General features: G+C 43.6%; 1 protein-coding gene across 5 annotated transcripts in view; it reads right to left on the bottom strand.

The window, feature by feature from the left end:
• Positions 1-2,909: 2,909 nt before the first annotated feature.
• The window catches only part of MRPL22 (mitochondrial ribosomal protein L22), a 29,203-nt gene continuing 17,566 nt past the window's right edge, over positions 2,910-14,546 (bottom strand). For 3 of the 5 annotated variants that reach the window (XM_036014460.1, XM_036014461.1, XM_028528173.2), the window contains 2 exons: positions 13,006-13,075; positions 5,803-6,645 (listed from right to left, as the gene is read on the bottom strand). In XM_036014460.1, the coding sequence (XP_035870353.1) occupies positions 6,434-6,645; positions 13,006-13,075 (282 nt within the window). In that variant the 3' untranslated portion in view covers positions 5,803-6,433. Of the gene's footprint in view, positions 6,646-13,005; positions 13,076-14,546 lie in introns of all 5 variants that reach the window. The other 2 variants (XM_036014463.1, XM_036014462.1) reach the window with 2 other exon arrangements.

Raw genomic sequence — 14,546 nt, 5'->3', positions numbered from 1 at the left:
CTTCATGATAAGCCTAGAATCAATCTTAGACATTCTTACAGCCATTTGAAAAACACAGGTATTCTTTGTCCGATAACTTGAAGTATTTACCACAGCTATTATACCATGTCAAAAACCACCTCAAGTCTCAATGACCTAAACAATAGACACATTCTTCTTTGTGAGTCTACAGGTCAGTGTGTGGTGACTCTTCCAGTCTCCACGGGGCTCATTCATGCCTGGGTAGTCTGGGCTGGGTGGGCGAGCTGCTGTAGGCGGGGCTCTCACGTCTTTAGTGGTTGGCTGGCCGTAAGCTGTGGGCACACAGCTCTCTTCCACACACATGGTCTCTCATCCTCCCGCAGGTGAGCTGGGGCTTATTTACATTGTAGAAGGAGAGGTCCAGGAAAGAGGAAGCAAGCAAGGCCTAGGCTGAAAACCTGCAAGCTGTCACTTTTGCCATATTCTAGGGGCTAAAAAACTCACAAAGTCAACCCAAATTCAAGAAGTCTAAACAGACCCCACCTCTTAATTAGAAGAACTAGAAAGCTGCATTGAAAAAGCATACAAAGAGCGAAGATAGATAGGCACATGTAAATCAGAATCTCTTACCCTGGGGTACTATGGATAGTTGGAAGTTATAGATGACCTTCAGGAGGTTTAGAAATTTTCTCAAATTGACTGTAGAATGTGTTCCTCCATATGTGCATGAACGACTCTTTTAGGCTCACTTAAATGTCCTTCCCTTAAATTCCACTTTGTTTGATACTATTATTACCATCCCTTACTTTCTAGAGTGGAATTTTTGTAAGTCTCCTTGAGCCATAAATGAAAATAATAATTCAAAGATGGCAGTGGAGGCAGACATGGCTCACCTCTTTGCACAACCACATCAAAATTACAATATAGAACAACCATCACCCAGAACTATCAGAAATCAAGTTGCGTGGTAGTCTGACAACTATGGAATTAAAGAAACTACATCCACCCTGACTGAGCCAGCAAGCTGGTGCCATATCTGAGACTCCCTCAACCTGGCTAACACTGTTTGACCCACATTGGAGATGCACAGAGACTCCGTTCCACTCAACTTAAGGGCCCACCCAACCTGCTCTTCCATGTGAATGGCTGGTCTTGGCTCCTGCTTCACAACTTCCTAAATCCTATCAAACAAGCAACAGCTGGCCTCAGTGAGCCCCAGGCCCAGCACTAGCAGCAGCCAGCCTAGATTCACAACTTGGCTTCCCCTGGGAATCTCCAAGGCCAACATAAGAAGCAGCCATCTCAGATTGCTTTACAGCTCAGGCAGGGTGTCCCGGGGGCAGAACACAGGTGGGAGCTGACCTTGGCCTGCACCACATGAGAAACCCCAGGGTCAGCTACAGACCACACTGGAGCACCACCACCCTGCCTCTGCACAGCTGATTCTCCACAGAGGGTGGAGGTTGGTGGTCAGTGGTCCCAGCTAATCCTTACAGTTGACTGGCCTGGGTAAATCCCTCCCATTGATCTGCCAACAGCAAAGTTTAGCTATAAGGGTGTGTACTCAGCCCACACGAAGGACACACCTCAAATATAAGTAGCTTGGGTGATAGGGGAGGCTGTGCCACTGGACCCTACAGGACACCTACTACATTAGACCACATTACCAAGACACAGAGTCAAAGCAACTCTACCTAATACATAGAAACAAACACAGGGAGGCTGCCAAAATGAGGGGACAAAGAAACACGGCCCAAATGAAAGAACAGATCAAAACTCCAGAAAAAGAACTAAAAAGACAGATAAGCAATCTGTCAGATGCAGAACTCCAAACAATGGTTATAACGATCCTCAAGCAACTTAGTGAGGACCTCAACAGCATAAAAAAGATCCAGTCAGAAACAAAGGATACACTAACTGAAATAAAGAACAATTTACAGGGAAACAATAGTAGAGTGGATAAAGCCAATAATCAAATCAATACTATGGAACATAAGAAAGCAAAAAGCAAGCAATCAGAACAAGAAGAAAAAAGAATCCAAAAAATGAGGCTAGTATAAGCAACCTCTGGTACAACTTCAAGAGGTCCAACATTCACATCATAGGGGTACCAGAGGCAGAAAATAAAGAGCAAGAAATCGGAAGTCTATCTGAAAAAATAATGAAAGAAAATTTCCCTAACTTGGTGAAGGAAATAGACATGGAAGTGCAGGAAGCACAGAGTCCCAAACAAGATGGATGCAAAAAGGCACCTCACAATTAAAATGCCGAAGGTTAAAGATAAAGAGAGAATCTTTAAAGCAGTGAGAGAAAAGAAGTTAATTACCTACAAGGGAGTTCCCATAAGACTATCAGCTGATTTCTCAAAAGAAACTTTGCAGGCTATAAGGGACTGGCAAGAAATATTCAAAGTGATGAAAAGCAGGGGCCTACAGCCAAGATTGCTCTACCCGGCAAAGATATCATTTAGAATTGAAGGGCAGATAAAGAGCTTCCCAGATAAGAAAAAATGAAAGGAGTTCATCACCACCAAACCATTATTATATGAAATGTTAAAGGGACTTCTTTAAGAAAAAGAAGATCAAAACTATGAACAATAAAATGGCAAAAAATACAAATCAACAACTGAATCTAAAAAACAAACTAAGCAACCAATAAGAACAAAGGCAGAATCATGGATACAGAGAGAATGTTTTGATGGTTGCCAGATGGGAGGGGGTGTGGGGGAATGGGTGAAGAGGTGAGGGGCTTAAGAAGTACAAATAGGTAGTCACAGAATGGCCATGGGGATGTAAGTACAGTATAGGAAATCAAGTAGCTGAAGAACTTATTCGCACGACTCATGGACATGAACAATGATAGGGGACTGCCTGAGGGGGTGGGGGACGCTAGATAGAGGGGGGCAAAGAAGGAAAATCAGGACAACTGTAATAGCATAATCAACAGAATATAATAAGAAATAATCCATTCAAGTTTCCATTGGACAAACAAAATATTTTACTTCAGTGGACAAGTATGATTCACTTACCAATATTTCTTCTCTCCCATCCAACATATTTGTAATTCCATGATATATCCTACATTATATATTAACAGAATTTACAGTAGGCTCATTGGACTTACGAATAAAGGCTAAACTCTCATGTAGAGATCTGACCCTAGAGAGTTACTTCAGAGACAGAGGCTTGAGAAGAGATGACCCTTCCTAGGAGTGTTAATAGTATCACCTCTGCAACTTTCTCCTGCTTTGGGATCTGTCTGGAAGCTCACCAACTGCAAAAACATTTCCTGTTTTAAACACACACATGTGATGAGCCCTGCTTCAATAACTAAAATTGATATTCCAACCTCTGTATTAAAATGAAATGCATGGAAAAACTCTAATTTTTTTATCACACACAGAAAAATATGCCCATTTTATTTTGTGATGTTTGCAGTACACTTCACCTGTCTTTCCCCTTGGGCTTACTGGGAACCTGATCAAGTTTGATAGGTCTAAGTCAGCTCCAGAAAAAGCGCATTCCCCATCCACATCCTGCATCCCACATACATCTTAACTCTTCTTGGAAGGGTGAAGTGGCCCTAATGTTTATACTGTTAAAAACAAACCCCAGGCTGGCATTCTGTTAACACAACTCTCTACTACCCCATACGACATTTGTCCTCTTTATCCTGTCCCCTCCTTCTATCTCTTTAAGGACCTAAGTGCCCCGCCCAAATAAAAACAGTAACTATGTTTCAGGGAGCCCTGATATCTGCCCCCAGAGCCCTGTCCCTCTACTTCCGTAACACTAGGCACAGGAAACACGTGCAATCACTGACTCACAGTCCGTCTCTCCCATCCTAGCGTGAGCTCCACGGAGCCGGGGCTGTTCTGCTCTCCTTCCACTGCCTGCATCCTCACCGCCAGGCATATAAGGCTTGCCAAATAAATTATGCTGGATAGAAAAACAAAAACAAAAGCTAACCTTTTTTTTAAGCCCATCATATGTTGAAAGTCAGGACAGGGGTTACCTTTGGGGGGAGAGGTGGGCAGTACTGGGGAGGGGCACGGAGGGGCTTCAGGGTGGCTACCGTGCTCTACTTCCTCAGCCGGCTACGCGGCATGTTCACCAGGTGGTCACTCCCTGAGCCACACACTTTCGACCAGTGCACTTTCTCAAGGTGCTTCGCTCCAACAAAAATGTTTAAGCCTATCATAATCCTCTGACAAAGAAAAAAGGAAATTACAAGTGCTCAGAGATCGCCATTATAATTTTAAAACATTAGTTTAAGAATAATTAATAAACATTGGTTTCTAGCCATGTCAAGTTAAACTTCAAAAGGGGGGACCAAAACTGTTCTGACGTGTTGGAACTCGGCCACGGAAACTAGCCAGATGTGTGTACCCTGCGCCAGGCACAATGGGATCCGTGGGCTGAGGTACACTGACGTGCTTAAAGCAGTGCTGTGCATACACTGCTACACGTTAGCTGTCATTACACTTTTTAACACGCCAGAAGTGGTTCCAAATGAAGGCTTCAGCTTAGGTCACGAGCAGACTGTCATCATTAAAATTCAAGACCTGTTTTGTCCTTAACTTTTTCAGAACAGTTTAACAGCCTGGCTGAAGCAGTACCTTCCTTTATATAACTCATAGCGATGGAGGCCACATCACCGCCTGGCTTGTTTTAGTCACACCCAAGCAAGTCAGAGCTCCAAGCCAGGCCAAGGATCATGCAGCACCTGCACAAAAAACAGCAGAGAGACCAGACCCTCTGGCCCAGGATTCTCCAGCATGCACACCGCTGGGGCACTTGTTAAAAGTCCAAGTTCCCTGGGATCCCACACCAGGTGCGGATTCACTTAGTCCGAGAGTAGGGCCCAGGAATCTGAACTTTTAGCACATATTCAAGTGATTCTGGAGGAGGCAGTCTACGGAGAACACCGAGCCTCTTGTTTACAGATGAATGAAATGGAGGCCAGGAAAGGAAGGGACCTGCCAGTCTTCTCTCGTTACTGGGTGTGCCAGGACTGGGTCACCTTTACTACTTGTATTTTCCCATGCTTCAATGCAACAATAGCTTAGGGCCCCAGAATGAATCTGTCCTAAACCTCAGTGGCTTATTCCACTGAGCCCTCTGCCTTTTTACCCACACATGTGGCTCAGTGAGGACCCATGAAAACCCATCTGTGTATTCATTAGCTACGCAGTACTTTAGAAACCTAGTTGAACTCATAGCTCCAATATTTACAAGCTCTGTGAACCTGAGATAGTTATCTGCATTTTGTGTGCTTTGATTTCTTCCTTTATAAAGGGGCAAAACAATACTACGTTTGCAAGATGTTGTGAAGATATTGTAAAATAATACTAGCACAAAGCTTGGCAAATAATGAGTTTCCAGTAAATAGCTATGATTAATGTCAACTTAAAACAGGGCACTAAAAAAGTCTTCATTCAATTAGAAGAGTGTTCTCAAAGTGTGATCCCCTACAACAGAATCACATGGACGTGCTTCTTTAAAACACAGATTTCTGGAACAAGACCTAGAGAATCAGAATCGCTGGGGCAAAACCTAGGAGTCTGCACCCAGACTACTCCTCTGCACACAAAAGTCTGAGAAACAATGAACCAGGGCTGTGGACAGAGTAGCTTCTTATCAATGAAAACAGGTTTATCAAGGAGAGCCGCGCAGTTCTGAACACTCCCAATACTAACAATTTTCTGCTAACAAGAGGTAAATGGGCGCCACCTGCTGCCTTGTTTTAGAATGCAACGCTGAGGTGTGTTCAATTCCTCAGTAACTGAATTCACTCTGAAAAATGATTCAATCCTAAACAAGACATCCACACATGAGAAAATATCGTTAGAATGAGACATGAAAACAGCTAGATTAAAACAAGGGTCTTTATTAACAACTAGAATAAAACTTTCTGAGTTAAAGGGGTTTTGGAGTTTTAGATTAAATACATCTAATAAACTCCTGTAATTTCAGGTTACTGCTAAAACAGTCAAGGAAAGGAAAAATTGGCCTGCACCTACAGTGAAAGGGAAATCAGAACCACAGGACGCCCTGAAACCTGCAATGAGACAACATGCAGCCTTGCTCACCTCCGACACATCCTCCCTGACTCCCAGGGGAAAACCAAGTGAAATAAGGAGAAGCTTTCTTGTCCTATTCTCTGCACAGGTCCAGAAGCCACACTTGCACCTGCAGGACACTAGTTAAAAAGTTAACATCCCTTCTAAAGGTACTCGAAAAAGCCTAGTGAATTATAGTCTGTTACTAAGTTCAAAGCTGATCTGCCCTTCCAGATCGCAAATGCGTAAAACATTCCCAGAGGCTCAGAGAGAAGGGCAGCCTTAAAAAAACTAGCAGTCGTACTTCATATTTCAATAACGCAATGACAAGTCATAAAAAGCATTTGTCTTTATTGTTTGATTTCAGGAAGTACAGGGCAAGCTCTATACACCGAGGAGGCGGAGTCCCCATCACAGAGTGTGAATGATGGTCCGGTTCCGGAGCTCCTGAACGTACTCTTGGGCGTGGGCGACCGCCGTCTTTGGCGCCTCACGGGGAGGTGGGGGGCCTTCCACCAACTTCACAAAGTAATGGCAGTACACCTTCTCCATGATCCCAAAGTAACCTCTGCCGTGGTATCGAATGCGTTTCAGGTACTGGCCTCGCCCTGAGGTGGACTCAGCTAGACAGGGAAGAAAGAGAGTTACAGGAAATGGCCGTACTCACAAGGTTACATAGCTCGATCCACTCAGTACTTTGTCCTTCCCCGACTGGACTTGAAGGCCGCATGAGCTCTCTGGCTGGCGAGAGTAGGCCTGTCTCAAAACACGGGTCCCCTGAGAACCTACTGTGGACCAGGCTCTGTTCCAGGTGTTGGAGAAACAAGAGTGAACCAGATTAGCACAGACCTTGCCTCCAAGCTGGGCACATTGCAGAGGAGAGAAAACAAACATGTCATTTCAGTTGGTGACAGGGACTATGACTAAAATACAAGTGATGTGACATATTGATGGGGTGCAGGGGGGCAATTTTAGAATAGGAGGGGGTGACAAGGGCATCCTCGAGGAGGACATATTGGAGCTAAGACCAGATCAAATCATCCATGCAAAGATCTCAGGGCAGAGGGAACAGCAAGCACAAAGGCCCAATGGTGGGAACGTGCTTGGCCATTTCAGGAACAGAAAGAAGACCAGCTTGTTGACGCACAGGGAGCAAGGCAAAGAGTGGTACAAACAGGGGAAAGAGACCAGAAATGCAGGCAGGATTAAACGGAGCCCTGTGGAGTGAGGTAAGGAGTTTTGATTTTATTCCAATTGTGATGAGGAACCCCTGGAATCGACGGCTCGCAAACGTCGGTCCCTGAGCTGGCTCCATCAAACGAACCCAGGGAATGCATCTTAAATGCTGACGTTAAGACCCCATCCCCGGACACTCTAATTTAGTACACGCGAGGCAGGCTGTGGAAAGTACATTCCAAGTGAACGCCACCACTCCCACCCATGCCCACGCAGGTTCCCAGGCAGTATTAGGAACTCTGGCCTCACAGCCGCCCCCTCACCGCCCACTCCCCATTCTGCATGTCAAAGCTTGACCTGGTAAAATGTGAAGAAATCTAGTACAGAAGAAGATATCTGTTCCCCCACAGTAAATCAGAGTACTAACCACCTTCTGCTATTTTCTGAATTTATTGATATTTCTTTAGTTAATTTAGTAAGTCTTTTAAAAGGCAAAAGCTATAGACTACCTATCATTTGAGTGCACTGCAACACTCTCCACGTGCAGGGTCTCACCGGGCCACCGTCACTTCGCACACACAGGGGCGGCCCCAGAGCGCGCATCAGGCAGCCCTCTCCTGCAACCACCCACAGGACGGCCTGGCAGGAGCGCCCTCGCTCTGCCAAAGGGAAAGCTAAAGATCAGGGGATTGCGAAAACTGCTGAGGGCCTCGGGAAGATAAGGAAAGCCACTGCCCTTATATCAACTTCATCTACAGGGCACTAGGGAAATGAGTTTAAGAATTTCCAAGGTGGTCAAAGGGTACAAGCTTCCAGTTATAAACAAGGTAAGTCAAGGGGATGTAATGCATCACATGGCAACTACAGTTAATAATACTGTATTGCATATTTCAAAGTTACCCAGTGAATAGATCTTAGAAGTTCTCAAAATATGAAAAAGTCTGTATCTCTGTATGGTGATGCATGTCAACCAGACTTAGTGTGGTGATCATTTCCCAATATATACAGATGGTGAATTATGTTGTACTGCTGAAACTAATATAATGCTGTATGCCAATTATACCTCAATAAAAAATTTTTAAAGCATTTCCAAAGAGAAGGCAGCACTGCACAAACCACTTTATGATGAAGTGCCAGAGGTTCCCTGGACCCACCTGTCAGGAGGAAACCTGCAAATGAGAACGGTGATGCTGGGAAGAGTGCGGGAAGCTTCTACAGAGCATTTCACAAAAATGGCGGCTGCTTCTACCCACAACCGCTGCTCCACCTGGTGTGGTCACCAGTCTCTGAATGCTCTTGGATAAGGAACACCACTCCGGTGAGAGCAGTTTCCACACGAGCTAAGAGTGCGACACTCCACAGCATATCAAAACACAGTCATCAGCACTGTCGGGTCTATGTTGCCACTGTTTTCCTTCCACCTTCCCCCAAACACCAAGGAGGAGATGCTCATTACCTGCTAAATGCCAGTCGTTCGTGCATCCTCAGGCCATGAAATATCATCTGCCTATCTTTATGGCACATAATGCCATCCTTTTTTTTATGTCAAAACAAAAACATAAATTCTTCTGGAACACCGGGATGCTGTAGTCCACTCTAGCGTGCAAACACAACACAGTCGCTCTGCGGTCTGAGTGAAATCAGGACTTGGAATGCAGATTCCAAATGGTTTTTGGTCTCCCCTCCTCAAGTCTTTTCTCCGCTAATTCTGCACATTAGGGGTTTCAAAGTGCATTTGCATGGAACCATTTCAGTTAAAGTGAAATGATACATAGAAGCCCACTGTCAGGTGGGTCTGTTCCAGCTGAAACATGGGTGGGGACAGATTCGAAGCCACACCAGAGCTACTACTGGGTGCCAGGCTCTGTCCCGGGCTCCAAGGATACAATAATGAACAAGATCTCGAGAAGCCTTTCTGTTGAACCGGCCCCGCCCCTGGAGGCCACACAGCACAACTTCAAAACCATTGCTTACAGTTAATACACTTAAAGCACTGCCTTACTAACATAAAGCTCTTAACCAAAACCTTTCTGTGCTTCTCCTTCGATATGATTTTAACCAAATGCCACAGGCTGCCACGTTCACCTCTCTGGCACCTAGGCCCAAGCCACCCTTTTGATTCTACCTAGTGTCAACAGAATATTCTACTTCCTTCACATTATTCCACTCATCGTACCACCCAGCGACGGCTCCTTCCACACCATGTACCTTTGCCCGTGCGGTCGCCTCACTTCGACAGTCGTCTTTTCTCCGGAACACTCTTTCAGGTCCCCCAAAGCCTCTCTTCAAAAGTCTAATTTCCTAATCCACACTGACCTCCTCTTCTCTACACCAATTCCATTTATCTCTATGACTCTTTTTGGTCCCAAACCATGTAAGTGTTCATGTTTCCCCTTCTTCAACAAAACTTCTACTCCTCCTTTTGTATGGCCCCAGAAGTTCAGGCTCCACAAGAAATAGAAATGACTTTGTTTTCAATACAGACATCTCTGGTAAGTTTGCTCAAATTCTAAAATAAGTTTCAAAGTTTTCCAAGAACAAATAATACTAAGAGCGTACAGAGTTTTACTCCAAGTCAGAAGAACAATGCATGCATCCCTCCGAAGGGTCACTGCTGCGAAAGAACAAAACAACACGTACTGAACGTCTGAAATGAAAGACAGACCGTCACCTAACCGGGTGCGCAGCATGCCCACGGAAGGCACTCAAAACCCTTTTGAATGAAAGAAACATTAAGACATCTCAAAAATGGGAACAACTTTCCAAAGGCAATGCCCAACAGAAACCATGGATTTAAAGTAATGCCAATATTTCCATTACTAGTATTTAGGGAAATGAGAACCCTCCCACCCCACCTCATCACTCTCAGCCCGGATGACTAATTTACAAAGTCAGTCCATCAGTTTCTCTAGTGAGTCACCCTAGATGCTGTGAATCACCAAGCAGTGACATTTTATTAGTCCATGTCCACTTGTTAGGGCTATTCACAGTGTCATTTGTCATCATTATAAGTTTGAAAAGGAAATGAACTTTCAGAGTCTGTGGTCATGCAACAGCAGGTATTAGCTTCAGACTGATGACAGGCACTTGAAGGAATTACTGTATAATGAGAACATATGCTACCAAAGAGCACTTCCTTTAAAGTGCCTGTGCCTGCTTATTCCAGGTGACGGAAAGAGCCACTGGTGAGATGAGATGGTAGCCAACAAGTAGCCAGTCTTTCAAGATCTTTAAGAGAAGTCTACGGAATAAATTATCTAGCCCTTTTCCAAGAACACAACACCATTTTATAGTTACCTACATTTTACAGGTTCGAATCACTAGGGTACACACCCAGGCCTCTCCCTAGGGTTTCAGATCCAGTGAGTCTGTGGTAAGGCCCTGGAACCTGTATTTTTATTTTTAATAGTTTATTTATTTATTTTTAGAAAGAGGGGAAGGGAAGGAGAAAGAGAGCGAGAGAGAAACATCAATGTGTGGTTGCCTCTCATGCACACCCCCCACTGGGACCTGGACCACAACCCAGGCGTGTGCCCTGACTGGGAATTGAACTGACAACCCTTTGGTTCGCAGGCTGAAACTCAATCCACTGAGCCACACTAGCCAGGGCTGGAATCTATATTTTTAATAAGAACCTCAAATGATTCTCATCGGGGAAGTTTGGCAAAACAAGGATAAAATGTCTGATATGTCACAGTAAGATACTTCATCTTCCTGAGCATACTCATCTCTTTCTCATCCATAATGAAATTAGGCAATAAAATACATAGCAAATGAGTTTTTAAATCGTACGACAAATCCAAACTACCTGCGTGACTTAAGAAAAAAATTTTTTGCCCTGGGTTGGTGTGGCTCCATGGACAGAGCATCAGCCTGCAAACCGAAAGGTCGCCGATTGGATTCCCAGTCAGGGCACATGCCTGGGTTGCGGGCCAGGCCCCCTGACCGCAGCGTGCAAGAAGCAACCAGTCGATGTTTCGCTCACACATCAGTATTTCTCTCCCTTTCTCCCTCCCTTCCCTGCTCTCTAAAAAGAAATAATAAATCAAATATTTTCTAAAGAGAGATTTTCACACATAACTACATGAAAAGAGGGTACAGGTGGGGCAGAGATTTTTCAGCAGAAATGTACATAAGGAAACCAATGAATTAAAGGCCCATTCACCCAGGATTGGTTAAGTTTATTTTTGCTTAATGGCAACAATGGACGTCGCTCATTCATTTAGGGGGACAGGATTAAGCTCCTCACCTTATCTCTCTCTACTACAGTGATCAAAGTGGACTTCAAGACAAATTCTATTTCATTTGTGTCTGAATTCCATTACAAAGTGTTGTCTATCAGCTAAGAAGCCCAAACATTCCTCAGAAATGGAATAAAATTAATCAAATTTGATTTGTTATTCAGCCACAGCACAGGAAAGGTCACAAAGAGGTCTGGAGTAAATGCTCTTGCTCTTCATCCACCTTGTCTCTTCCACTCATCCCGGGCTCCCCCAGCATTATCTATCCGTGCTGCCCCCAGAAGAAAATACCTATGGTTAACTACTACAGCCCTGTGTCTTCTGAGCTGCCATGTGGATTTCCTTCTGCATGCATGCATGTATCAGAAAATATTTAGTTATACAAGTTTCAGCTTTAAAATAAGATATTTCAATTGAAAATCTCATTTGAATTTCAGAAGTTGCTGTGGTTGCAGCATCGATTCCAGGTGAGCTGAGGTTAAGATTTCAACTGAATGAGAATAAGTACCTCCACTAGCACAGCAGTTATGTGACAAAGCGGCATTCAGATATTTTTTTACTCTAATTATTGAAAACTTGTAAGGCACAACTAATTTCACCCATAGAGATTCAGCCTTTTGTCCTCTATTCGATTAGTAGCTCCCTATATCTTGAATTTAAAGTATCTTTAGGTAAAATAATCCTTCTTTATGAAGGCTTGGCAGATGGAAAAACTTTGCTTCGACATCAACATCTTTGTTTGATTACAAAACTGCTGAGGTTAGGAGTAATTGCTGCTGAAGAGAGAGAAAAGCATTAACTCTAACCACTGCTCCACGTTACTGGGGGGCTGGGAGGGAGCAAGAGAGGTCTGTGATGGATGTTGATCTCTTTCTGGAAAAAGAGCCGTGTGCAGATATGCTACAAAAAAAAAATCTCTTCTATTCTGTGCAAACGCTTCCCAAAGCACTTCACTTACGTGAGTCTAATCTGACGTGGAACAGGTACACAGAACCAGAGACAATGCGTCCGGATGTAACGCCAAAGGGCAGCAAATGCATCTGGGTCACCTGCGTCTCCCAAAGCCCCTTGATGTTTACAATTCAACGGATGTTCCGCTCTGGTAACTAGAGGGTTAACTTACAGGGCACCTTTGTAGATTAGGCACTGGGCTCAGCATATTATAAGTAAAGATTTTTTAAGTCCACCTATGATCCTTTTATTTACCTCCTTCGGGTTGAGAAATAATTCACTTAAAACAAAATCAGTTATGTTCTTTCTTAGTTTTATTATTATTAAAGGACTGCTCTGTGTAACATCTCGGTATCTATTATGCAATAATCATTGGCAGTGGGTTTCGTAGCCTCAGTTTCCTCACAGAACAGGTAGCAATAAGGCCGTAAGGTTATCACCATTTACGACAAATTAACGTTAGCATGCTGGAGGTTGAAGAACAAGCTATCACCAGCAGTTTTCACTGGCAAACCCAGTGTTAAGTAATTAGATAGCAAAGGCTGTAGCTAGATAAAGAACCTGTCATCGCTGCTAAAGGAAATTGTCCAACACTAAAAAACTTAAAGATCTTACCTATGTATAAATTGGATCTGAATTCCACATTGTGGTCTCTCACTGCCATCTCTTGTGCTTCTAACAGAACCTTAAACAAGAAAAGAAAAGCATTCATATGGCTGACCCTGAACTAAAATGGAATTAAAATTCTTATTTCTTGTTATCTCTATATGACTGCTAATCACATGCCTCCATTTTATAGTCAATTTTAAAAAGAGAGTATCAAATGATAATGGCACTAAGGAAAATGGACACATAAGCCTGCCTTCCTCAGACCAGAACTGCAAACGCGAGGAACACAGCCCACCCAGCTAAGTGTTCGATGGCATTAGTGCTGCGAGGGAGGAGACGGCAGTCCTCGTGGCAGCACCCTTGGTAACAAATGTCATGTCTTTTGAGTCTAAGACTGGCCAAAAAGTTCAAGAAGCTCAAGAGGTAAATCTTACTGAAAATACTTAAACTTCAGATCCACCATGACCTTTAACAACATCAGACAAGAAGAGAAAATAATACTTAAAAATTTCCTTTAAGAATTATTAAATTTAAACTTCATACATATTTTGAATTCAGTCAACTTCCTTCAAAGCACATTTTTAAAAATAGGACAACTGTTGTCAGAAATAAGAGAAACCAGACCTTTCACTCCTTTAAAGGGAAAAGAGCGCAGAACAAGGCTGGGTGTGTAACAGAGGCTTAGTGATTGCGTTCTGAATTGAGTTAAACAGAGTCGCTACAATGGGACTTCTTAGAAGCCTGAACCCATCAGTCGTAGCCATTCGCCTACCAGACTAAAGGATGAGATCTGACTTTAGGTGAGAGATGTAACTGAGGGATAGTGAGTAACGCTGACATCCCTAGATGTCTTCAAGCCAGCTTTTAGAAACAAGAGCTAGCACCATCACCGTCAGCACATTTATACACAGAATCAGCTACGTTCAGAGCTGGGTCTTTAAAGATCATCCAATCCAATCTCACCTAGTTCATAAATTAAAAAAAAACAGGACCAGACACAGGAAGTGTCTTGCCAACGGTCACAACAGAAACATCAGAGAAACGACCAGACTCCAGGCCTCCAGACTCCCAGTCTCATGCTCTTTCCACTTGACTAGTTAGAAAACCATAAACTCTCAGTTGTGGGATTGACCAAAGAAAAGTGTTCTAAAAAAATATAATGTTCTGACCAGCGTGGCTCAGTTGGTTGAGTGTCACCCTGCAAAGTGAAACATTGCAGGTTTGATTCCCCATCAGGGCACATGCTTGGGTTGCGGGCCAGGTCCCCAGATAGGGGAGTACAAGAGTCAACCAATCAATATTTCTCTCTCACATTGATTTTTCTCTCCCTCTCTTTCTCCTTTCCTTCCCCTCTACCTAATAATAAATAAATAAAATCTTTTAAAAATAAATGATATGTCAAGCCCCAAACCATTAAAAATAAAAATTATCACTATCAGTTCAAGTATAAATGTCTGGTGCAAATAAAAGTACCTCGGGGAAAAAAATGCATAAAGCACACCACATCCCAGAGGTACGAGAACATTAATAACACCGAGCACCTACAT

Source organism: Phyllostomus discolor, chromosome 13 (assembly GCF_004126475.2).
Source record: "Phyllostomus discolor isolate MPI-MPIP mPhyDis1 chromosome 13, mPhyDis1.pri.v3, whole genome shotgun sequence".
NCBI classification, from domain to species: domain Eukaryota; kingdom Metazoa; phylum Chordata; class Mammalia; order Chiroptera; family Phyllostomidae; genus Phyllostomus; species Phyllostomus discolor.
The sequence above is the reverse complement of the archived record's forward strand: the minus strand, read 5'-3'. Positions and strand labels throughout refer to the sequence as shown.